The 23,706-nt window shown below is 41.9% G+C and overlaps 1 protein-coding gene and 1 long non-coding RNA gene across 3 annotated transcripts; both read right to left on the bottom strand.

Moving 5' to 3' along the window:
• Window positions 1–8,943: 8,943 nt before the first annotated feature.
• Window positions 8,944–22,258, bottom strand: LOC119084763 (collagen alpha-2(I) chain-like). The gene is made up of 27 exons (XM_037194828.1): window positions 22,164–22,258; window positions 21,207–22,101; window positions 20,937–21,098; window positions 20,262–20,558; window positions 19,767–20,153; window positions 18,852–19,004; window positions 18,460–18,770; window positions 18,231–18,324; window positions 17,907–18,149; window positions 17,718–17,825; window positions 17,529–17,555; window positions 17,286–17,420; window positions 16,740–17,150; window positions 14,952–14,972; window positions 14,736–14,843; window positions 14,520–14,627; window positions 14,277–14,384; window positions 14,115–14,195; window positions 13,542–13,595; window positions 13,042–13,352; window positions 12,522–12,684; window positions 12,174–12,428; window positions 11,547–11,984; window positions 11,060–11,411; window positions 9,646–10,264; window positions 9,511–9,591; window positions 8,944–9,402 (listed from the first exon to the last, which is right to left on the bottom strand). Exons 1-27 carry the CDS (start codon window positions 22,203–22,205, stop codon window positions 8,944–8,946), a joined length of 6,423 nt encoding a protein of 2,140 aa, XP_037050723.1. The 5' UTR covers window positions 22,206–22,258.
• Window positions 16,003–16,285, bottom strand: LOC119084769. Of its 2 annotated transcripts, none has more exons than XR_005089139.1 (2): window positions 16,227–16,285; window positions 16,003–16,118 (listed from the first exon to the last, which is right to left on the bottom strand). It is a non-coding gene; the product is annotated as an uncharacterized LOC119084769 (long non-coding RNA). The 2 variants fall into 2 exon arrangements; XR_005089140.1 differs by having other exon boundaries at window positions 16,254–16,281.
• Window positions 22,259–23,706: the final 1,448 nt, after the last annotated feature.

Raw genomic sequence — 23,706 nt, 5'->3', positions numbered from 1 at the left:
TCACTGAAAAAATGTTTATTTAGAAACCAAATTCTGAATGTGCCATCCTGTGTAGATCAAATAGTTGCGTCCTTACACATGACGTTTGGAATCACTGAAAAAATGTTTATTTAGAAACCAAATTCTGAATGTGCCATCCTGTGTAGATCAAATCGTTGCGTCCTTATACAGGACGTTTGGAATCACTGAAAAAATGTTTATTTAGAAACCAAATACTGAATGTGCCATCCTGTGTAGATCAAATCGTTGCGTCCTTATACATGACGTTTGGAATCACTGAAAAAATGTTTATTTAGAAACCAAATTCTGAATGTGCCATCCTGTGTAGATCAAATAGTTGCGTCCTTATACATGACGTTTGGAATCACTGAAAAAATGTTTATTTAGAAACCAAATTCTGAATGTGCCATCCTGTGTAGATCAAATCGTTGCGTCCTTATACATGACGTTTGGAATCACTGAAAAAATGTTTATTTAGAAACCAAATTCTGAATGTGCCATCCTGTGTAGATCAAATAGTTGCGTCCTTATACATGACGTTTGGAATCACTGAAAAAATGTTTATTTAGAAACCAAGTTCTGAATGTGCCATCCTGTGTAGATCAAATCGTTGCGTCCTTATACATGACGTTTGGAATCACTGAAAATTTTTTTATTTAGAAACCAAATTCTGAATGTGCCATCCTGTGTAGATCAAATAGTTGCGTCCTTATACATGACGTTTGGAATAACTGAAAAAATGTTTATTTAGAAACCAAATTCTGAATGTGCCATCCTGTGTAGATCAAATAGTTGCGTCCTTATACATGACGTTTGGAATCACTGAAAAAATGTTTATTTAGAAGCCAAATTCTGAATGTGCCATCCTGTGTAGATCAAATCGTTGCGTCCTTATACATGACGTTTGGAATCACTGAAAAAATGTTTATTTAGAAACCAAATTCTGAATGTGCCATCCTGTGTAGATCAAATAGTTGCGTCCTTATACATGACGTTTGGAATCACTGAAAAAATGTTTATTTAGAAACCAAATACTGAATGTGCCATCCTGTGTAGATCAAATAGTTGCGTCCTTATACATGACGTTTGGAATCACTGAAAAAATGTTTATTTAGAAACCAAATTCTGAATGTGCCATCCTGTGTAGATCAAATAGTTGCGTCCTTATACATGACGTTTGGAATAACTGAAAAAATGTTTATTTAGAAACCAAATTCTGAATGTGCCATCCTGTGTAGATCAAATCGTTGCGTCCTTATACATGACGTTTGGAATCACTGAAAAAATGTTTATTTAGAAACCAAATTCTGAATGTGCCATCCTGTGTAGATCAAATAGTTGCGTCCTTATACATGACGTTTGGAATCACTGAAAAAATGTTTATTTAGAAACCAAGTTCTGAATGTGCCATCCTGTGTAGATCAAATCGTTGCGTCCTTATACAGGACGTTTGGAATCACTGAAAAAATGTTTATTTAGAAACCAAATTCTGAATGTGCCATCCTGTGTAGATCAAATCGTTGCGTCCTTATACATGACGTTTGGAATCACTGAAAAAATATTTATTTAGAAACCAAATACTGAATGTGCCATCCTGTGTAGATCAAATAGTTGCGTCCTTATACATGACGTTTGGAATCACTGAAAAAATGTTTATTTAGAAACCAAATTCTGAATGTGCCATCCTGTGTAGATCAAATAGTTGCGTCCTTATACATGACGTTTGGAATAACTGAAAAAATGTTTATTTAGAAACCAAATTCTGAATGTGCCATCCTGTGTAGATCAAATCGTTGCGTCCTTATACATGACGTTTGGAATCACTGAAAAAATATTTATTTAGAAACCAAATACTGAATGTGCCATCCTGTATAGATCAAATAGTTGCGTCCTTACACATGACGTTTGGAATCACTGAAAAAATGTTTATTTAGAAACCAAATTCTGAATGTGCCATCCTGTGTAGATCAAATCGTTGCGTCCTTATACAGGACGTTTGGAATCACTGAAAAAATGTTTATTTAGAAACCAAATACTGAATGTGCCATCCTGTGTAGATCAAATCGTTGCGTCCTTATACATGACGTTTGGAATCACTGAAAAAATGTTTATTTAGAAACCAAATTCTGAATGTGCCATCCTGTGTAGATCAAATAGTTGCGTCCTTATACATGACGTTTGGAATCACTGAAAAAATGTTTATTTAGAAACCAAGTTCTGAATGTGCCATCCTGTGTAGATCAAATCGTTGCGTCCTTATACATGACGTTTGGAATCACTGAAAAAATGTTTATTTAGAAACCAAATTCTGAATGTGCCATCCTGTGTAGATCAAATAGTTGCGTCCTTATACATGACGTTTGGAATAACTGAAAAAATGTTTATTTAGAAACCAAATTCTGAATGTGCCATCCTGTGTAGATCAAATAGTTGCGTCCTTATACATGACGTTTGGAATCACTGAAAAAATGTTTATTTAGAAACCAAATTCTGAATGTGCCATCCTGTGTAGATCAAATCGTTGCGTCCTTATACATGACGTTTGGAATCACTGAAAAAATGTTTATTTAGAAACCAAATTCTGAATGTGCCATCCTGTGTAGATCAAATAGTTGCGTCCTTATACATGACGTTTGGAATCACTGAAAAAATGTTTATTTAGAAACCAAATACTGAATGTGCCATCCTGTGTAGATCAAATAGTTGCGTCCTTATACATGACGTTTGGAATCACTGAAAAAATGTTTATTTAGAAACCAAATTCTGAATGTGCCATCCTGTGTAGATCAAATAGTTGCGTCCTTATACATGACGTTTGGAATAACTGAAAAAATGTTTATTTAGAAACCAAATTCTGAATGTGCCATCCTGTGTAGATCAAATAGTTGCGTCCTTATACATGACGTTTGGAATCACTGAAAAAATGTTTATTTAGAAACCAAGTTCTGAATGTGCCATCCTGTGTAGATCAAATAGTTGCGTCCTTATACATGACGTTTGGAATCACTGAAAAAATGTTTATTTAGAAACCAAATTCTGAATGTGCCATCCTGTGTAGATCAAATAGTTGCGTCCTTATACATGACGTTTGGAATAACTGAAAAAATGTTTATTTAGAAACCAAATTCTGAATGTGCCATCCTGTGTAGATCAAATAGTTGCGTCCTTATACATGACGTTTGGAATAACTGAAAAAATGTTTATTTAGAAACCAAGTTCTGAATGTGCCATCCTGTGTAGATCAAATAGTTGCGTCCTTATACATGACGTTTGGAATCACTGAAAAAATGTTTATTTAGAAACCAAATTCTGAATGTGCCATCCTGTGTAGATCAAATCGTTGCGTCCTTATACAGGACGTTTGGAATCACTGAAAAAATGTTTATTTAGAAACCAAATTCTGAATGTGCCATCCTGTGTAGATCAAATAGTTGCGTCCTTATACATGACGTTTTGAATCACTGAAAAAATGTTTATTTAGAAACCAAGTTCTGAATGTGCCATCCTGTGTAGATCAAATAGTTGCGTCCTTATACATGACGTTTGGAATAACTGAAAAAATGTTTATTTAGAAACCAAATACTGAATGTGCCATCTTGTGTAGATCAAATAGTTGCGTCCTTATACATGACGTTTGGAATAACTGAAAAAATGTTTATTTAGAAACCAAATTCTGAATGTGCCATCCTGTGTAGATCAAAAAGTTGCGTCCTTATACATGACGTTTGGAATCACTGAAAAAATGTTTATTTAGAAACCAAATTCTGAATGTGCCATCCTGTGTAGATCAAATAGTTGCGTCCTTATACATGACGTTTGGAATCACTGAAAAAATGTTTATTTAGAAACCAAATTCTGAATGTGCCATCCTGTGTAGATCAAATCGTTGCGTCCTTATACATGACGTTTGGAATCACTGAAAAAATGTTTATTTAGAAACCAAATTCTGAATGTGCCATCCTGTGTAGATCAAATAGTTGCGTCCTTATACATGACGTTTGGAATCACTGAAAAAATGTTTATTTAGAAACCAAATACTGAATGTGCCATCCTGTGTAGATCAAATAGTTGCGTCCTTATACATGACGTTTGGAATCACTGAAAAAATGTTTATTTAGAAACCAAATTCTGAATGTGCCATCCTGTGTAGATCAAATCGTTGCGTCCTTATACAGGACGTTTGGAATCACTGAAAAAATGTTTATTTAGAAACCAACAGTGCCTCCTTTTCCATATGGACAAATTGGGCAAATGCCCGTGGCGCCCGGAAAAAAAGATTGGCGCCCAAAAAGAAACTGAAAAAACTGGCGACCGAAAAAAAACGTCAAGAACAAAAATTTATTTATTTTTTAAAGTGCCCGTGGCGCCCAAAAGGTAAAAGGCGGCACTGGAAACCAAATACTGAATGTGCCATCCTGTGTAGATCAAATCGTTGCGTCCTTATACAGGACGTTTGGAATCACTGAAAGAATGTTTATTTAGAAACCAAATACTGAATGTGCCATCCTGTGTAGATCAAAACGGTGCGTCCTCATAGTGGACGTTTGGAATCACTAAAATAATTACCACAGAAAACTTAATTTTCCGTCCGTTGAAAATTATAATTTTCTTCGATTGAAAACTCGTGTAAATTGAAGATCCTGTGTAGATCAAATCGTTGCGTCCTGTGTAGATCAAATCGGTACGTCCTCATACTCAGAGGAAAAGAAGAAGAAGAGTGATAAGTCTAATTCGTATTTTGCTCCGTAAAATTTAGAAAAATAAGAGTTAAAACAAATGTGAATAACCCAAGTCAGCGTTATCCAATATTTTAGTGCATGTTCAAGCTTGTGTATTTGAAGTTTCATCGTTTGCGCTGCATTTTGCTTAGGAAATTGAACTATAAAGTGCCCAATGCGAAACATAACCTCACCAGATCCGGTCAAAACATACAAATAAACAAATTTGTACGGATTGCTGCAGTTACAATCGGATATACAAAGGCCACGACGGTAACATTGCTTGATGCTAAGTCACCTGCATCAGAAATGTGTTCTGTATTGTGCAGAGATTAAGTCACAATTACCTTTGTATCATTACACGTTTGCACGCCTCCGTTAGCATCAAAAGAAGCCTGCTGATAAACCAACTTTCATTGGTCGACGAATTTTTGTGGGTAATGTTTTCCATTTGCTGTTTATAGACGATTCTCAGTCATCTTTTAATTAATTTTCCTTTTCATTTTCCATACGTAAAACCGAACGATAAATTTGCAATTTCTATTGTGAGATTCCCGATTGTAAGAGCAACCTTATGTAAGTCCAAAACGAAAGACCAAATTTTATCCCGCTCTTCCATTCGTGTGAATCAACTAACTTAACTCTAACTGGTTTCTATAAATTGTGTAAGATCGAAACGTAAGACTATACCCGAAATTTTTGTTTTCAGAAATCTTCTTTCTGACTATTTCGGTTGCTTAGTGCCAGTCATGAAGCTGCGTGTGTATTACCAGAATGTTCAAGGTCTTAAGTCGAAGACCTACGAGTTCAGGTCTGGCGTCCTTTACAATGACTATGACGTTATAATATTGTGTGAGACGTGGCTGACTGATGATTATGATGATTCTGAGTTGTTCGATGATAGGTATATAGTGTACCGTCACAATCGAGACCGGCTGCTGACAGGAAAGAATGATGGTGGTGGATGTCTGATTGCCGTAAAGAGGGAGTACTACTCGATGAGGATCACTGATTGGGAACTTGAACAGGAAGACGTTTGGGTATCGTTAGACCAGCTCAATGGTAGCAAAGTTTACTTTAATGTTCGGTATGTCCCCTGCAGGAGTTCTTTTGATGTTTATAACATCCAACTGTCAAAGATTAATGAGGTAGTAAATGTGATCAAGCCGAACGGATCTTTTGTGTTGGTCGGGGATTATAACTTAGCCGATACTATAACGTGGGTTGCCGAGACAGATGGTTGCTGCAAGGCTTGCAACGTCGTAGGGAACATTGCTGGTTCGTTTGTGGATTTGCTCTCTCTGACAGGTCTCAATCAATTTAATACCAAGCGTAATGTTAATAATCGGACTTTAGACCTCGTTCTATCGAATTTCGAACCTCATAAGTTGGTTGTCGATGATGACGATGACCCGATCGTTGGTAAGGATATCCACCACCCTCCAGTTTCGTTTATGCTCGATGTTTCCCCTCTCAGGTTTCTTGATGAAAGCCGTCCGCCAAAGAGAAATTTTTTTCGAGCCGATTTCGATGTGATGAGTGAGCGGATGAGTCGTATCGAGTGGAATAGAGAGTTTGATGGGCGTTCAGAGATTTTATAGTTTAGTGTCAGGTCTGATTGACTCGGTTCCCTTAGTTAAGAGCGCGGTGAAGACCTACCCTTGTTGGTTCACGGGTGATCTGGTAAAGTTGTTGAAGTTGAAGGTTAGAGCGAGAGTCAAGTTCCTACGCACGAGAGACCCAGTTGATTACTCGATGTTTTCTCTCTTGAGAAAGGAGTTTAAGTCTCGTAAGAGGCTGTGTGAAGAGGCTTATATTGACGATATAGAACAGAAGGTGACCGTGAATACCAAAGCTTTCTTTTCCTACACTAAGTCTCTGAGGAAAACCAATTCCGTGCCTAGTCAAGTCCATTATAACTCAGAATCTGCTGCGGATCCCGATTCTGTGTGTAATCTGTTTCGCGAAATATTTCGCAAGTGTCTTTAAGCATAATAACTATCGTGACTTTGTTGTGAGTCAGTTAGCTCCGGACCTTCACATTTGCGACGTTACCATCGATGAAGTGAAAGTCATTCTGGACAAGTTGGACCAGTATAAGGTTTCGAGCCCTGACAACGTGTCGTCGATTTTTTACAAAAGACTGTCTGCAACAGTCAGTGTTCCGCTGGCTATCCTTTTTAACAAATCGCTTCATGAAGGTGTGTTCCCATCCACTTGGAAAGTCAGCAGCGTTACACCGGTGTATAAGTCAGGTAAGAAATCTGATGTATGTAATTATCGACCGATAAGTATACTTGCAGCTGCATCCAAAGTCTTCGAAAGAATTGTTTTCAACAGAGTCTACTACCATGTAAAAGGATATATTACTCCTGTTCAACACGGTTTCGTCACTGGCAAGTCAACCCTAACAAATTTACTGGAATTCGCCGTACAAATCACCGACTCTATACTTAATGGTGGTCAGCTGGATGTAATCTTCACGGACTTCTCCAAAGCATTTGATCAAGTCCCACACACGTTGCTGCTGCTAAAAATTCAGAATTTTGGTATCAAATCAAATGTCCTGCGCTGGTTCCGGTCCTATCTATCAGGAAGAACGCAATTCGTTTTGATCGGAGGAGGTAAATCCAATGGATTCACGCCATCATCAGGAGTTCCACAAGGCTCAATTCTTGGTCCACTACTGTTTCTGTTATTCATCAATGACTTACCAGATGTCTTCACTTCCACCTGTTCGTTATTTGCCGATGATAACAAATTATTCCGTAAGATCGAAAGTGCAGCTGACGATGTTTGCTTACAATCTGACATATCGTCCTTCTCATTGTGGTGTGTCGAAAATGAGTTGAGCCTTAATCCGAAAAAATGTTCCGTGCTGTCGGTAACCTGCAAACCTCAACCAATTGATTATCACTACTACGTCGATGACAACAAGATTGAAAAGAAATCATCCAAAATGGATCTGGGTGTCAGACTCAACAGCAAGCACAGTTTCAACGATCATTTCTGAGACCACAAAGAAATGCTATCAAGGCTGGAGAACTGCAGCACTGTCTGGAATCCATATTATCATAAATACTGTGAGCAAATAGAAAGAGTCCAATGGAAATTTACACGAATGCTATATTATAAATTCAACTGGCCTAAACAAGACTATCCGACAAGACTCAAACGGTTAAAAATGAAATCACTTGAAACTCGGAGACTGGAGTTGGATGAAATGGTTTTGTATAAGATCGTTCATGGTAAAATCGAAACTAATCTATCGTCACGGCTGTGTGTATCTCAACCGCAACGATTCACCCGTCAGAATGCTCATTACCTATTCTACCTACCAACACCCGCGTCGAATATTCAACTTAACTCTCCACTCCACCGTATGCAGAACCATCACAATGTCTATTTCAAGAGTCTGGATATTTTCAATTTGCCGTTTAATCAATTCAAGGCGGCTGTAAAGAGTGCGTATCAGTTCTAGAGAGTGACTGATGCCTCAAGTGATGGGATTTTTATCCTGTATTTTTGAAATTTTTTCTTTGTATTTTCTCCTTTGTATTTATTTGAACTTTTTTCTGATGTTAATTTATTTTTTTTAATTATGCTCTCTCGATCATTGTATAATTGGGCCACCTGAAATATTAAAATCTACATGGGCGCCTAATGTTTAGCAAATAGTCTCAGTAAGGTTAATCATCATTTGGAATTGGCAGCGCCCGGTTTTTTAACGTTACGCTTTTGCAACAGACTAAATGCAACACTAGAACTCACCCATAGCGCGAGGCTATTAGACTACAACCACTTTCAAGCCCAAGGCAAACGACTGAAACAGAACATTTAACAGAGCAGACGCGTTGATAGGCGTTGATAATAATTAATAATAAATAACTATTGCCAGCTATTGGCGTCTATTAGTGGGTATTGTCGTCTATTGGCCAATAGCCGTCAATAGACACCAATAGCAATTAATAGCTACCAACAGACGCCAATAGAGGCGGAGAGAGAACAATAGAGACGAACGAAGATTTAATTAAAATCACAGACGGTTATGCTTAATCGACCAGCCCATAAAATTTGTCCAATATATCGATTTTCAATTAAAGAATTTTTTTGCGAAAATAGATTTATTGCTACTCAATTTTCAGTTCAGTAATGACAAATGTCTCCACTATTGAACTTGTTAAAAGCATACCCTGTGTTATGAAAAGTTTTGATTTTTAAAGTTTTAGTATGTAACTGGGCCGTCAGTCGAACCTTCTTCTGGGCCTGCTGTCGTTATTTCGCCATCTGGACGAGCAGTTGTTATTTCGCCACCTGTACCTGCAGTTGTAATTTCGCCATCTGGACCTGCAGTTGTAATTTTTCCATCTGGGTCTGCAGTTGTAATTTCGTCATCTGGGCCTGCAGTTGTTATTTCTCCATCTGGACCAGCAGTTGTTATTTCGCCATCTGGAGCAGCAGTGGTTATTTCACCATCTGGGCCTGCTGTTGTAATTTCGCCATCTGGACCAGCAGTTGTAATTTCACCGTCGGGACCTGCAGTTGTAATTTCACCATCTGGGCCAGCAGTTGTTATTTGACCATCTGGACCAGCAGTTGTTATTTCGCCATCTGGAGCAGCAGTGGTTATTTCACCATCTGGGCCTGCTGTTGTAATTTCGCCATCTGGTCCAGCAGTTGTAATGTCGCCATCTGGACCAGCAGTTGTAATTTCGCCATCTGGGCCAGCAGTTGTAATTTCTCCATCTGGACCAGCAGTTGTTATTTCGCCTTCTGGAGCAGCAGTGGTTATTTCACCATCTGGGCCTGCTGTTGTAATTTCGCCATCTGGACCAGCAGTTGTAATGTCACCATCTGGTCCAGCAGTTGTAATGTCGCCATCTGGACCAGCAGTTGTAATTTCGCCGTCGGGGCCTGCGGTTGTAATTTCACCATCTGGGCCAGCAGTTGTTATTTCACCATCTGGACCAGCAGTTGTTATTTCACCATCTGGACCAGCAGTTGTAATTTCGCCATCTAGGCCTGCAGTTGTAATTTCACCATCTGGACCAGCAGTTGTAATTTCGCCATCTGGACCAGCAGTTGTTATTTCTCCATCTGGGCCTGCCGTTGTAATTTCGCCATCTGGACCAGCAGTTGTTATTTCGCCATCTGGACCGGCAGTTGTTACTTCACCATCTGGACTCACTGTTGTTTCTGCCGCGTTAGAGCGACTTGATATGATTGTTGATAGTTCTTCGAGTTTAGCTAAAAGTGCGTTTATTAGGTCACATGTTGAAGCTGGTCTCGACTCAAGTTGAGCTGTTAACAATTCTATCAAAATGTTTATGGACTCCACGCTGATCGACGATACACATGTTGATGATTTGCTGACTGCGTCGATGACTATGTCAATTTCAACAGTTACGTCTGTTACTTTAGTTTCTAAAACTTCCGTGCTCATGTTAGGATCTTGGAGTTCTTCAATAAGCTGTGCAGCTTCTTCACATGACGGTGCGGTAGATGAGTCTGGGCTGGCAGTAGTTACTTCGCCATCTGGACCTGCAGTTGTAATTTCTCCATCTGGACTCACGGTTGTTTCTTCCGCGGAAGAGCGACTTGTTATGATTGTTGATAGTTCTTCGAGTTTAGCTAAAAGTGCATTTATTAGGTCACATGTTGAAGCTGGTCTCGAATCAAGTTGCGCTGTTAACAACTCTCTCAAAATGTTTATGGACTCCACGCTGATCGACGATACACATGTTGATGATTTGCTGACTGCGTCGATGACTATGTCAATTTCAACAGTTACGTCTGTTACTTTAGTTTCCAAAGCTTCCGTGCTCATGTTAGGATCTTGGAGTTCTTCAGTAAGCTGTGCAGCTTCTTCACATGACGGCGCGGTAGATGAGTCTGGGCTGGCAGTAGTTACTTCGCCATCTGGACCTGCAGTTGTAATTTCGCCATCTGGACTCACGGTTGTTTCTTCCGCGGAAGAGCGACTTGTTATGATTGTTGATAGTTCTTCGAGTTTAGCTAAAAGTGCATTTATTAGGTCACATGTTGAAGCTGGTCTCGAATCAAGTTGCGCTGTTAACAACTCTCTCAAAATGTTTATGGACTCCACGCTGATCGACGATACACATGTTGATGATTTGCTGACTGCGTCGATGACTATGTCAATTTCAACAGTTACGTCTGTTACTTTAGTTTCCAAAGCTTCCGTGCTCATGTTAGGATCTTGGAGTTCTTCAGTAAGCTGTGCAGCTTCTTCACATGACGGTGCGGTAGATGAGTCTGGGCTGGCAGTAGTTACTTCGCCATCTGGACCTGCAGTTGTAATTTCTCCATCTGGACTCACGGTTGTTTCTTCCGCGGTAGAGCGACTTGTTATGATTGTTGATAGTTCTTCGAGTTTAGCTAAAAGTGAATTTATTAGGTCACATGTTGAAGCTGGTCTCGAATCAAGTTGCGCTGTTAACAACTCTATCAAAATGTTTATGGACTCCACGCTGATCGACGATACACATGTTGACGATTTACTGACTGCGGCGATGACTATGTCAATTTCAACAGTTACGTCTGTTACTTTAGTTTCCAAAACTTCCGTGCTCATATTAGGATCTTGGAGTTCTTCAGTAAGCTGTGCAGCTTCTTCACATGACGGTGCGGTAGATGAGTCTGGGCTGGCAGTAGTTACTTCGCCATCTGGACCTGCAGTTGCAATTTCGCCATCTGGGCCTGCAGTTGTAATTTCTCCATCTGGGCCTGCAGTTGTAATTTCGCCATCTGGACCAGCAGTTGTAATTTCGCCATCTGGGCCTGCAGTTGTAATTTCTCCATCTGAGCCTGCAGTTGTTATTTCACCATCTGGGCCTGAAGTTGTAATTTCGCCATCTGGACCAGCAGTTGTTACTTCACCATCTGGACTCACTGTTGTTTCTGCCGCGTTAGAGCGACTTGATATGATTGTGTATAGTTCTTCGAGTTTCGCTAAAAGTGCATTTATTATGTCACATGTTGAAGCTGGTCTCGAATCAAGTTGCGCTGTTAACAGCTCTATCAAAATGTTTATGGACTCCACGCTGATCGACGATACAGACGTTGACGATTTGCTGACTGCGTCGATGACTATGTCAATTTCAACAGTTACGTCTGCTACTTTGGTTTCCAAAACTTCCGGGCTCATTTCAGTATTTTGGAGTTCGTCAATAAGCTGTGTAGCACCTTCACACGAAGGTGCCGTTGATGAGTCTGGGCTAGCCGTCGTTACTTCACCATCTGGTCCTGCGGTTGTAATTTCGCCATCTGGTTCTGCAGTTGTAATTTCGCCATCTGGTTCTGCAGTTGTAATTTCGCCATCTGGACCAGCAGTAGTTAATTCACCATCTGGGCCTGCAGTTGTAATTTCTCCATCTGGGCCAGCAGTGGTTATTTCACCATCTGGGCCTGCAGTTGTAATTTCGCCATCTGGACCAGCAGTTGTAATTTCGCCATCTGGTCCTGCGGTTGTAATTTCGGCATCTGGTCCTGCAGTTGTAATTTCGCCATCTGGTCCTGCAGTTGTAATTTCTCCATCTGGACCAGAAGTTGTAATTTCTCCATCTGGGCCTGCAGTTGTAATTTCGCCATCTGGACCAGCAGTTGTAATTTCTCCATCTGGGCCTGCAGTTGCAATTTCGCCATCTGGACCAGCAGTTGTAATTTCGCCATCTGGACCAGCAGTTGTAACTGCAGTTGTAATTTCGGCATCTGGTCCTGCGGTTGTAATTTCGCCATCTGGTCCTGCGGTTGTAATTTCGCCATCTGGTCCTGCGCTTGTAATTTCGCCATCTGGTCCTGCAGTTGTAATTTCGCCATCTGGTCCTGCAGTTGTAATTTCTCCATCTGGACCAGCAGTAGTTATTTCACCATCTGGGCCTGCAGTTGTAATTTCTCCATCTGGACCAGCAGTTGTAATTTCGCCATCTGGACCTGCAGTTGTTACTTCACCATCTGGACTCACTGTTGTTTCTGCCGCGTTAGAGCGACTTGATATGATTGTGTATAGTTCTTCGAGTTTCGCTAAAAGTGCATTTATTATGTCACATGTTGAAGCTGGTCTCGAATCAAGTTGCGCTGTTAACAGTTCTATCAAAATGTTTATGGACTCCACGCTGATCGACGATACACATGTTGATGATTTACTGACTGCGTCGATGACTATGTCAATTTCAACAGTTACGTCTGCTGCTTTAGTTTCCAAAACTTCCGTGCTCATTTCAGTATTTTGGAGTTCGTCAATAAGCTGTGTAGCTCCTTCACACGAAGGTGCCGTTGATGAGTCTGGGCTAGCAGTCGTTACTTCGCCATCTGGGCCTGCAGTTGTAATTTCTCCATCTGGACCAGCAGTTGTTATTTCACCATCTGGGCCTGCAGTTGTAATTTCGGCATCTGGTCCTGCGGTTGTAATTTCGCCATCTGGTCCTGCGCTTGTAATTTCGCCATCTGGTCCTGCAGTTGTAATTTCGCCATCTGGTCCTGCAGTTGTAATTTCTCCATCTGGACCAGCAGTAGTTATTTCACCATCTGGGCCTGCAGTTGTAATTTCTCCATCTGGACCAGCAGTTGTAATTTCGCCATCTGGACCAGCAGTTGTAATTTCGCCATCTGGTCCTGCAGTTGTAATTTCTCCATCTGGACCAGCAGTTGTAAGTTCTCCATCTGGGCCTGCAGTTGTAATTTCGCCATCTGGACCAGCAGTTGTAATTTCTCCATCTGGACCAGCAGTTGTAATTTCTCCATCTGGACCAGCAGTTGTAATTTCTCCATCTGGGCCTGCAGTTGTAATTTCGCCATCTGGACCAGCAGTTGTAATTTCGCCATCTGGATCAGCAGTTGTAACTTCACTATCTGGCCCTGCAGTTGTAATTTCGCCATCTGGGCCTGCAGTTGTAATTTCGCCATCTGGGCCTGCAGTTGTAATTTCGCCATCTGGACCAGCAGTTGTAATTTCGCCATCTGGACCTGCAGTTGTTACTTCACCATCTGGACTCACTGTTGTTTCTGCCGCGTTAGAGCGACTTGATATGATTGTGTAGAGTTCTTCGAGTTTCGCTAAAAGTGCATTTATTATGTCACATGTTGAAGCTGGTCTCGAATCAAGTTGCGCTGTTAACAGTTCTATCAAAATGTTTATGGACTCCACGCTGATCGACGATACACATGTTGATGATTTACTGACTGCGTCGATGACTATGTCAATTTCAACAGTTACGTCTGCTGCTTTAGTTTCCAAAACTTCCGTGCTCATTTCAGTATTTTGGAGTTCGTCAATAAGCTGTGTAGCTCCTTCACACGAGGGTGCCGTTGATGAGTCTGGGCTAGCAGTCGTTACTTCGCCATCTGGGCCTGCAGTTGTAATTTCTCCATCTGGACCAGCAGTTGTTATTTCACCATCTGGGCCTGCAGTTGTAATTTCGCCATCTGGTCCTGCGGTTGTAATTTCGTTATCTGGTCCTGCGGTTGTAATTTCGCCATCTGGTCCTGCAGTTGTAATTTCGCTATCTGGTCCTGCAGTTGTAATTTCTCCATCTGGACCAGCAGTAGTTATTTCACCATCTGGGCCTGCAGTTGTAATTTCTCCATCTGGACCAGCAGTTGTAATTTCGCCATCTGGACCAGCAGTAGTTATTTCACCATCTGGGCCTGCAGTTGTAATTTCTCCATCTGGACCAGCAGTTGTAATTTCGCCATCCGGACCAGCAGTTGTAATTTCGCCATCTGGAGTAGCAGTTGTAATTTCGGCATCTGGGCCTGCAGTTGTAATTTCGCCATCTGGACCAGCAGTTGTAATTTCGCCATCTGGACCTGCAGTTGTAATTTCGCCATCTGGACCAGCAGTTGTAACTTCACTATCTGGCCCTGCAGTTGTAATTTCGCCATCTGGGCCTGCAGTTGTAATTTCTCCATCTGGACCAGCAGTTGTAATTTCGCCATCTGGACCAGCAGTTGTAATTTCGCCATCTGGACTAGCAGTTGTAATTTCGGCATCTGGGCCTGCAGTTGTAATTTCTCCATCTGGGCCTGCAGTTGTAATTTCGCCATCTGGACCAGCAGTTGTAATTTCGCCATCTGGACCAGCAGTTGTAACTTCACTATCTGGCCCTGCAGTTGTAATTTCGCCATCTGGCCCTGCAGTTGTAATTTCGCCATCTGGGCCTGCAGTTGTAATTTCGCCATCTGGACCAGCAGTTGCAATTTCTCCATCTGGACCAGCAGTTGTTATTTCACCATCTGGACCTGCAGTTGTAATTTCGGCATCTGGTCCTGCGGTTGTAATTTCGCCATCTGGTCCTGCGGTTGTAATTTCGCCATCTGGTCCTGCGGTTGTAATTTCGCCATCTGGTCCTGCAGTTGTAATTTCGCCATCTGGTCCTGCAGTTGTAATTTCTCCATCTGGACCAGCAGTAGTTATTTCACCATCTGGGCTTGCAGTTGTAATTTCTCCATCTGGACCAGCAGTTGTAATTTCTCCATCTGGACCAGCAGTTGTATTTTCTCCATCTGGGCCTGCAGTTGTAATTTCGCCATCTGGACCAGCAGTTGTAATTTCGCTATCTGGACCAGCAGTTGTAACTTCACTATCTGGCCCTGCAGTTGTAATTTCGCCATCTGGGCCTGCAGTTGTAATTTCGCCATCTGGGCCTGCAGTTGTAATTTCGCCATCTGGACCAGCAGTTGTAATTTCGCCATCTGGACCTGCAGTTGTTACTTCACTATCTGGACTCACTGTTGTTTCTGCCGCGTTAGAGCGACTTGATATGATTGTGTATAGTTCTTCAAGTTTCGCTAAAAGTGCATTTATTATGTCACATGTTGAAACTGGTCTCGAATCAAGTTGCGCTGTTAACAGTTCTATCAAAATGTTTATGGACTCCACGCTGATCGACGATACACATGTTGATGATTTACTGACTGCGTCGATGACTATGTCAATTTCAACAGTTACGTCTGCTGCTTTAGTTTCCAAAACTTCCGTGCTCATTTCAGTATTTTGGAGTTCGTCAATAAGCTGTGTAGCTCCTTCACACGAAGGTGCCGTTGATGAGTCTGGGCTAGCAGTCGTTACTTCGCCATCTGGGCCTGCAGTTGTAATTTCTCCATCTGGACCAGCAGTTGTTGGTTCACCATCTGGGCCTGCAGTTGTAATTTCGGCATCTGGTCCTGCGGTTGTAATTTCGCCATCTGGTCCTGCGGTTGTAATTTCGCCATCTGGTCCTGCGGTTGTAATTTCGCCATCTGGTCCTGCGGTTGTAATTTCGCCATCTGGTCCTGCGGTTGTAATTTCGCCATCTGGTCCTGCAGTTGTAATTTCGCCATCTGGTCCTGCAGTTGTAATTTCTCCATCTGGACCAGCAGTAGTTATTTCACCATCTGGGCCTGCAGTTGTAATCTCTACATCTGGACCAGCAGTTGTAATTTCTCCATCTGGACCAGCAGTTGTAATTTCTCCATCTGGGCCTGCAGTTGTAATTTCGCCATCTGGACCAGCAGTTGTAATTTCGCTATTTGGACCAGCAGTTGTAACTTCACTATCTGGCCCTGCAGTTGTAATTTCGCCATCTGGGCCTGCAGTTGTAATTTCGCCATCTGGACCAGCAGTTGTAATTTCGCCATCTGGACCTGCAGTTGTTACTTCACCATCTGGACTCACTGTTGTTTCTACCGCGTTAGAGCGACTTGATATGATTGTGTATAGTTCTTCAAGTTTCGCTAAAAGTGCATTTATTATGTCACATGTTGAAGCTGGTCTCGAATCAAGTTGCGCTGTTAACAGTTGTATCAAAATGTTTATGGACTCCACGCTGATCGACGATACACATGTTGATGATTTACTGACTGCGTCGATGACTATGTCAATTTCAACAGTTACGTCTGCTGCTTTAGTTTCCAAAACTTCCGTGCTCATTTCAGTATTTTGGAGTTCGTCAATAAGCTGTGTAGCTCCTTCACACGAAGGTGCCGTTGATGAGTCTGGGCTAGCAGTCGTTACTTCGCCATCTGGTCCTGCAGTTGTAATTTCGCCATCTGGTCCTGCAGTTGTAATTTCTCCATCTGGACCAGCAGTAGTTATTTCACCATCTGGGCCTGCAGTTGTAATTTCTCCATCTGGACCAGCAGTTGTAATTTCGCCATCTGGACCAGCAGTAGTTATTTCACCATCTGGACCAGCAGTTGTAATTTCGGCATCTGGGCCTGCAGTTGTAATTTCGCCATCTGGACCAGCAGTTGTAATTTCGCCATCTGGACCTGCAGTTGTAATTTCGCCATCTGGACCAGCAGTTGTAATTTCGCCATCTGGACCAGCAGTTGTAATTTCTCCATCTGGACCAGCAGTAGTTATTTCACCATCTGGGCCTGCAGTTGTAATTTCTCCATCTGGACCAGCAGTTGTAATTTCACCATCTGGGCCTGCAGTTGTAATTTCTCCATCTGGGCCTGCAGTTGTAATTTCTTCATCTGGACCAGCAGTAGTTATTTCACCATCTGGACCAGCAGTTGTAATTTCGACATCTGGGCCTGCAGTTGTAATTTCTCCATCTGGACCAGCAGTTGTAATTTCTCCATCTGGACCAGCAGTAGTTATTTCACCATCTGGGCCTGCAGTTGTAATTTCTCCATCTGGACCAGCAGTTGTAATTTCGCCATCTGGACCAGCAGTAGTTATTTCACCATCTGGGCCTGCAGTTGTAATTTCTCCATCTGGACCAGCAGTTGTAATTTCTCCATCTGGACCAGCAGTAGTTATTTCACCATCTGGGCCTACAGTTGTAATTTCTCCATCTGGACCAGCAGTTGTAATTTCGCCATCTGGGCCTGCAGTTGTAATTCCTCCATCTGGACCAGCAGTCGTAATTTCTCCATCTGGACCAGCAGTAGTTATTTCACCATCTGGGCTTGTAGTTGTAATTTCGCCATCTGGACCAGCAGTAGTTATTTCACCATCTGGGCCTGCAGTTGTAATTTCTCCATCTGAACCAGCAGTTGTAATTTCACCATCTGGACCAGCAGTTGTAATTTCTCCATCTGGGCCTGCAGTTGTAATTTCGCCATCTGGACCAGCAGTAGTTATTTCACCATCTGGGCCTGCAGTTGTAATTTCGCCATCTGGACCAGCAGTAGTTATTTCGCCATCTGGACTAGCAGTTGTAATTTCGGCATCTGGACCAGCAGTTGTAATTTCGCCATCTGGACTAGCAGTTGTAATTTCGGCATCTGGGCCTGCAGTTGTAATTTCGCCATCTGGACCAGCAGTTGTAATTTCGCCATCTGGACCTGCAGTTGTAATTTCGCCATCTGGACCAGCAGTTGTAATTTCGCCATCTGGACCTGCAGTTGTAATTTCGCCATCTGGACCAGCAGTTGTAATTTCTCCATCTGGACCAGCAGTAGTTATTTCACCATCTGGGCCTGCAGTTGTAATTTCGCCATCCGGACCAGAAGTAGTTATTTCACCATCTGGGCCTGCAGTTGTAATTTCTCCATCTGGACCAGCAGTTGTAATTTCTCCATCTGGACCAGCAGTTGTAATTTCTCCATCTGGGCCTGCAGTTGTAATTTCGCCATCTGGACCAGCAGTTGTAATTTCGCCATCTGGACCAGCAGTTGTAACTTCACTATCTGGCCCTGCAGTTGTAATTTCGCCATCTGGGCCTGCAGTTGTAATTTCGCCATCTGGGCCTGCAGTTGTAATTTCGCCATCTGGACCAGCAGTAGTTATTTCACCATCTGGGCCTGCAGTTGTAATTTCGCCATCTGGACCAGCAGTAGTTATTTCACCATCTGGGCCTGCAGTTGTAATTTCTCCATCTGGACCAGCAGTTGTAATTTCTCCATCTGGACCAGCAGTTGTAATTTCTCCATCTGGGCCTGCAGTTGTAATTTCGCCATCTGGACCAGCAGTTGTAATTTCGCCATCTGGACCAGCAGTTGTAACTTCACTATCTGGCCCTGCAGTTGTAATTTCGCCATCTGGGCCTGCAGTTGTAATTTCGCCATCTGGGCCTGCAGTTGTAATTTCGCCATCTGGGCCTGCAGTTGTAATTTCGCCATCTGGACCAGAAGTAGTTATTTCACCATCTGGGCCTGCAGTTGTAATTTCTCCATCTGGACCAGCAGTTGTAATTTCTCCATCTGGACCAGCAGTTGTAATTTCTCCATCTGGACCAGCAGTTGTAATTTCTCCATCTGGACCAGCAGTTGTAATTTCGCCATCTGGACCAGCAGTTGTAATTTCGCCATCTGGACCAGCAGTTGTTACTTCACCATCTGGACTCACTGTTGTTTCTGCCGCGTTAGAGCGACTTGATATGATTGTGTATAGTTCTTCGAGTTTCGCTAAAAGTGCATTTATTATGTCACATGTTGAAGCTGGTCTCGAATCAAGTTGCGCTGTTAACAGTTCTATCAAAATGTTTATGGACTCCACGCTGATCGACGATACACATGTTGATGATTTACTGACTGCGTCGATGACTATGTCAATTTCAACAGTTACGTCTGCTGCTTTAGTTTCCAAAACTTCCGTGCTCATTTCAGTATTTTGGAGTTCGTCAATAAGCTGTGTAGCTCCTTCACACGAAGGTGCCGTTGATGAGTCTGGGCTAGCAGTCTTTACTTCGCCATCTGGGCCTGCAGTTGTAATTTCTCCATCTGGACCAGCAGTTGTAATTTCGCCATCTGGGCCTGCAGTTGTAATTTCTCCATCTGGACCAGCAGTTGTAATCTCACCATCTGGGCCTGCAGTTGTAATTTCTCCATCTGGGCCTGCAGTTGTAATTTCGCCATCTGGACCAGCAGTAGTTATTTCACCATCTGGACCAGCAGTTGTAATTTCGACATCTGGGCCTGCAGTTGTAATTTCTCCATCTGGACCAGCAGTTGTAATTTCTCCATCTGGACCAGCAGTAGTTATTTCACCATCTGGGCCTGCAGTTGTAATTTCTCCATCTGAACCAGCAGTTGTAATTTCTCCATCTGGACCAGCAGTTGTAATTTCTCCATCTGGACCAGCAGTAGTTATTTCACCATCTGGGCTTGTAGTTGTAATTTCGCCATCTGGACCAGCAGTAGTTATTTCACCATCTGGGCCTGCAGTTGTAATTTCTCCATCTGGACCAGCAGTTGTAATTTCGCCATCTGGACCAGCAGTAGTTATTTCACCATCTGGGCCTGCAGTTGTAATTTCACCATCTGGGCCTGCAGTTGTAATTTCTCCATCTGGACCAGCAGTTGTAATTTCTCCATCTGGACCAGCAGTAGTTATTTCACCATCTGGGCCTGCAGTTGTAATTTCGCCATCTGGACCAGCAGTAGTTATTTCACCATCTGGACCAGCAGTTGTAATTTCTCCATCTGGACCAGCAGTTGTAATTTCGCCATCTGGACCAGCAGTAGTTATTTCACCATCTGGGCCTGCTGTTGTAATTTCTCCATCTGGACCAACAGTTGTAATTTCTCCATCTGGACCAGCAGTAGTTATTTCACCATCTGGGCCTGCAGTTGTAATTTCTCCATCTGGACCAGCAGTTGTAATTTCTCCATCTGGGCCTGCAGTTGTAATTTCTCCATCTGGACCAGCAGTAGTTATTTCACCATCTGGGCCTGCAGTTGTAATTTCTCCATCTGGACCAGCAGTTGTAATTTCTCCATCTGGGCCTGCAGTTGTAATTTCTCCATCTGGACCAGCAGTTGTAATTTCGCCATCTGGACCAGCAGTAGTTATTTCACCATCTGGGCCTGCAGTTGTAATTTCTCCATCTGGACCAGGAGTTGTAATTTCACCATCTGGACCAGCAGTTGTAATTTCGCCATCTGGGCCTGCAGTTGTTACTTCACCTGGAGCTGTTGTTGATCCAGACGCGGAACCACTTGAGGTAATGGTAGATAATTCGTTAAGTTTAATTAAAAGTTCGTTTATTAGGTCACATGTTGACGTTGGTCTCGAATTAAGTTGAGCATTTAATAGTTTTGCTAAGTCGTTTATCATCTGTACACTTATTGACGATGATGCTGATGATGATTCAGACACAAATTTGATGTTTATATTGATTTCAATAGTTACTTTCGTTACTTGCGATTCCAAATCTTCCGTTGTTATGCTTTGCTGTTTAAGTGAGTCAATCAACTTTGTAGTCTCTTCACATGGGGGTGGTGTGGATGAGTCTGGGCTAGCAGTCGTTAATTCGCCATCTGGACCGGCAGTTGTTACTTCAGCATCTGGAGTGGCAGTAGTTACTTCAGCATCTGGACCGGCAGTAGTTACTTCGCCATCTTGACTGGCAGTAGTTACTTCGCCATCTGGACCGGCAGTAGTTACTTCGCCATCTGGACCGGCAGTAGTTACTTCGCCATCTGGGCCTGCTGTCGTTACTTCTCCATCTGGACCGGCAGTAGTCGCTTCTCCATCTGGACTGGCAGTAGTCACTTCGTCATCTGGACCCGCTGTTGTTACTACATCATCTGCGCCTGCCGTTGTTACTTCGCCATCTGGACCAGCAGTTGTAATTTCTCCATCGGGACCTGCAGTTGTAACTTCACTATCTGGTCCTGCAGTTGTAATTTCACCATCTGGGCCTACAGTTGTAATTTCGCCATCTGAGCCTGCAGTTGATACTTCGCCATTTGGTCCGGCAGTAGTTACTTCACCATTTGGTCCGGCAGTAGTTACTTCACCATTTGGTCCGGCAGTAGTTATGTCACCACTAGTACCTCCAGCATTTTCAAGACATATATTTAACTGTACTAATAATTTTTCTATCAGGTCACACGTTGTAGGTGGTTGACCTGTTAAACTTTGTAATAATTCAATTAACTGTTCTATGATCTCGACAGGAAGGGAATCATCAGATGTTGGGGAAGGAGCTGCAGTTGTTGTTTGTTCCTCAGTTGGAGGTGTAGTAGTTGGCGCAGCCGTGGTAGTTGTGGTGGTGGTAGTAGAACTGGAAGACTGTTTTATGAGTACGTCTATAAGTTTCGTTATGACTTCGTCTATCTTTGCATAGTCAAGAGGCTCTCCGTGAAGTAAATTCATAAGCTGATTGACTAAATCTCCGGCAGTTACTGCTGGATCGGCAGTAGTTGTCGAAGTGGTTGTTGTTGTAGTAGTTGTTGTTGTTGTAGTTGAAGTCGTTGTAGATGTTGTAGCAGCGGGTTTCGGTGTAGTTTTTGTTGTTGTTACCGGTTTCGGTGTTGTCGTTGTCACTACTGGCCTAACTGTAGGTGGATTTGTAAGTATTATTTTTGCAGTTGATGGTGATACTGTTGGTACTTTGACCGTTGAGCCTAAGCTCTTAGCAAGGTTTTGAATATCTGCCAAGACGCTCCCCACAGACGCTGTCCGTATAGGACCACTGTCCAAACTCTAAATTTGATGCAAAAGTGATTATAATTCTTGGAGTTCAAAAATTCCATTTTTTTTCTTACCTTCGCCCATACTACAAGCAGAAAAACTGTAACTATTTTCATTTACCAATAGTTCCTATGTCTGTTTCGTAAAATTTTTATTATCCAAGTGATACATAGACATAATTTCAACCTCCTTTTATAGGTAGCCAAATTCGTTTCTTTAGTTTATTTCAGCAAAACATGATGTGGAATATAGAATAGTAGAGGTTCTTATGACATTCTTCTTAAAGTGATAATTTTATGAACGGGATTCACGTTAGACTGGTCACAAAGTAGGATCGTGTTCAGAAAATCTTGACAGAAATGATGTAACTTGAAAGAAACCGATTTACATTGCTAAGTTTGACTTGACTTCTTCTCAAGTTTTCTCATTTCCAACATAAGACTCTGAGTCTAAGCTTCTTCTTGTCTTAGTAATTCGTGAATAAATCACAAGAGGGAAGACATCTTCTAGACTGCTAGAGGAATGAAATTAGGGACGAATGTTTTAACATTTTTTCTTAAAAATGACGTAATTTACATCCCCAACCAATAACTGTGACTAATTGACTGAATTTATATGAAAAAGAAGCCGCTTGAACTGACCGGCGTACGGAGAGAAGTCGAATAAATATTTCTTTTTTTAAACGTCCCCGAAATAATTAAGGAAGAAGTAAGTTACCCCGAAACCTTGACTGTTAAGACTGTGTACTAAAGTTGCCTTCAAAAGAAATCAAGATTATATATATTATTCACACAGAAATGGCGAGACATGACAAACCTAAAATGTCTACGCAGTTATTCCAAAAGGACTAAAGAAGCAGCAAATTCTCCGAAGGAATAGTTGTGCAACAGCTCATTTCGAATGTCTCTTCTATGATCCCGAAATGACACATGGAGAATCGTAATCTCCATCAAATGTATTCGAAAATTCCACTAACCAACGAATTTATCGCTAAACGAAAAAAAGCAGTACAAAAGAACCTGGACTCGTCAACGGTTATGGCGTCGTACATAAATGATAAAAGGAATGTCTGTCTCTTCTATAAAACAAATACATTGTTCTGTAGGATGAAGGCCTAATTTCGATTTACGCAAAATGTGAGAAAATTTTAAATAAATTCGTTGATGTAAGACATCATGAAGAAGAAAAAAATTCAAATTATGCAAAAATATTTTGTTTACATTCAACCAGAAATACAGACCGATTTCAATATTTTCGCATCGATCCAGTTGCCTAGCCTGAAACGTTATTGTATGTTAGACAAATATAACAACGCGGCGGTTTTTTTAGATGAATCCAACTGAATGAATTGCAATTTATTTAAATTGTTAACAACCTTAAATACATAATCGTAACATTTTAATTTAGAGATCACCGAATTCAATTCTCACGCTAAAATCTGACATAGAAATAGGACCACGATTTCATTTATAGAATAGAATCAGAATCTTCTCTTCTCTTATGACTGGCATAATTGTTGTTTCGCTGAAAAAGACAGTGAAGCAGACAATTCCAAGGAAGTGTCTAAAGGTGGCGTAACCTCCTTATACAAATTTTTAAACAATTCTATGTCTTGAT

The sequence above is a fragment of the Bradysia coprophila genome, unplaced genomic scaffold (genome assembly GCF_014529535.1).
Source record: "Bradysia coprophila strain Holo2 unplaced genomic scaffold, BU_Bcop_v1 contig_93, whole genome shotgun sequence".
Classification (NCBI taxonomy): Eukaryota; Metazoa; Arthropoda; class Insecta; order Diptera; family Sciaridae; genus Bradysia; species Bradysia coprophila.
This window is presented reverse-complemented; position numbering and strand designations above follow the sequence as displayed.

Excerpts from the sequence above, each read along its gene's own strand:
- LOC119084763 (XM_037194828.1), bottom strand. The coding sequence starts at position 22,205 with ATGAAAATAGTTACAGTTTTTCTGCTTGTAGTATGGGCGAAG. Across the intron at positions 19,005-19,766 it reads TACAACTACAAGCCCAGATG|GTGAAGTAACAACTGCTGGT; the intron begins GTGAAATAACTA and ends TGAGTCCAGATG. Across the intron at positions 10,265-11,059 it reads TCTACCGCGGAAGAAACAAC|TGCAGGTCCAGATGGCGAAG; the intron begins CGTGAGTCCAGA and ends AGAAATTACAAC.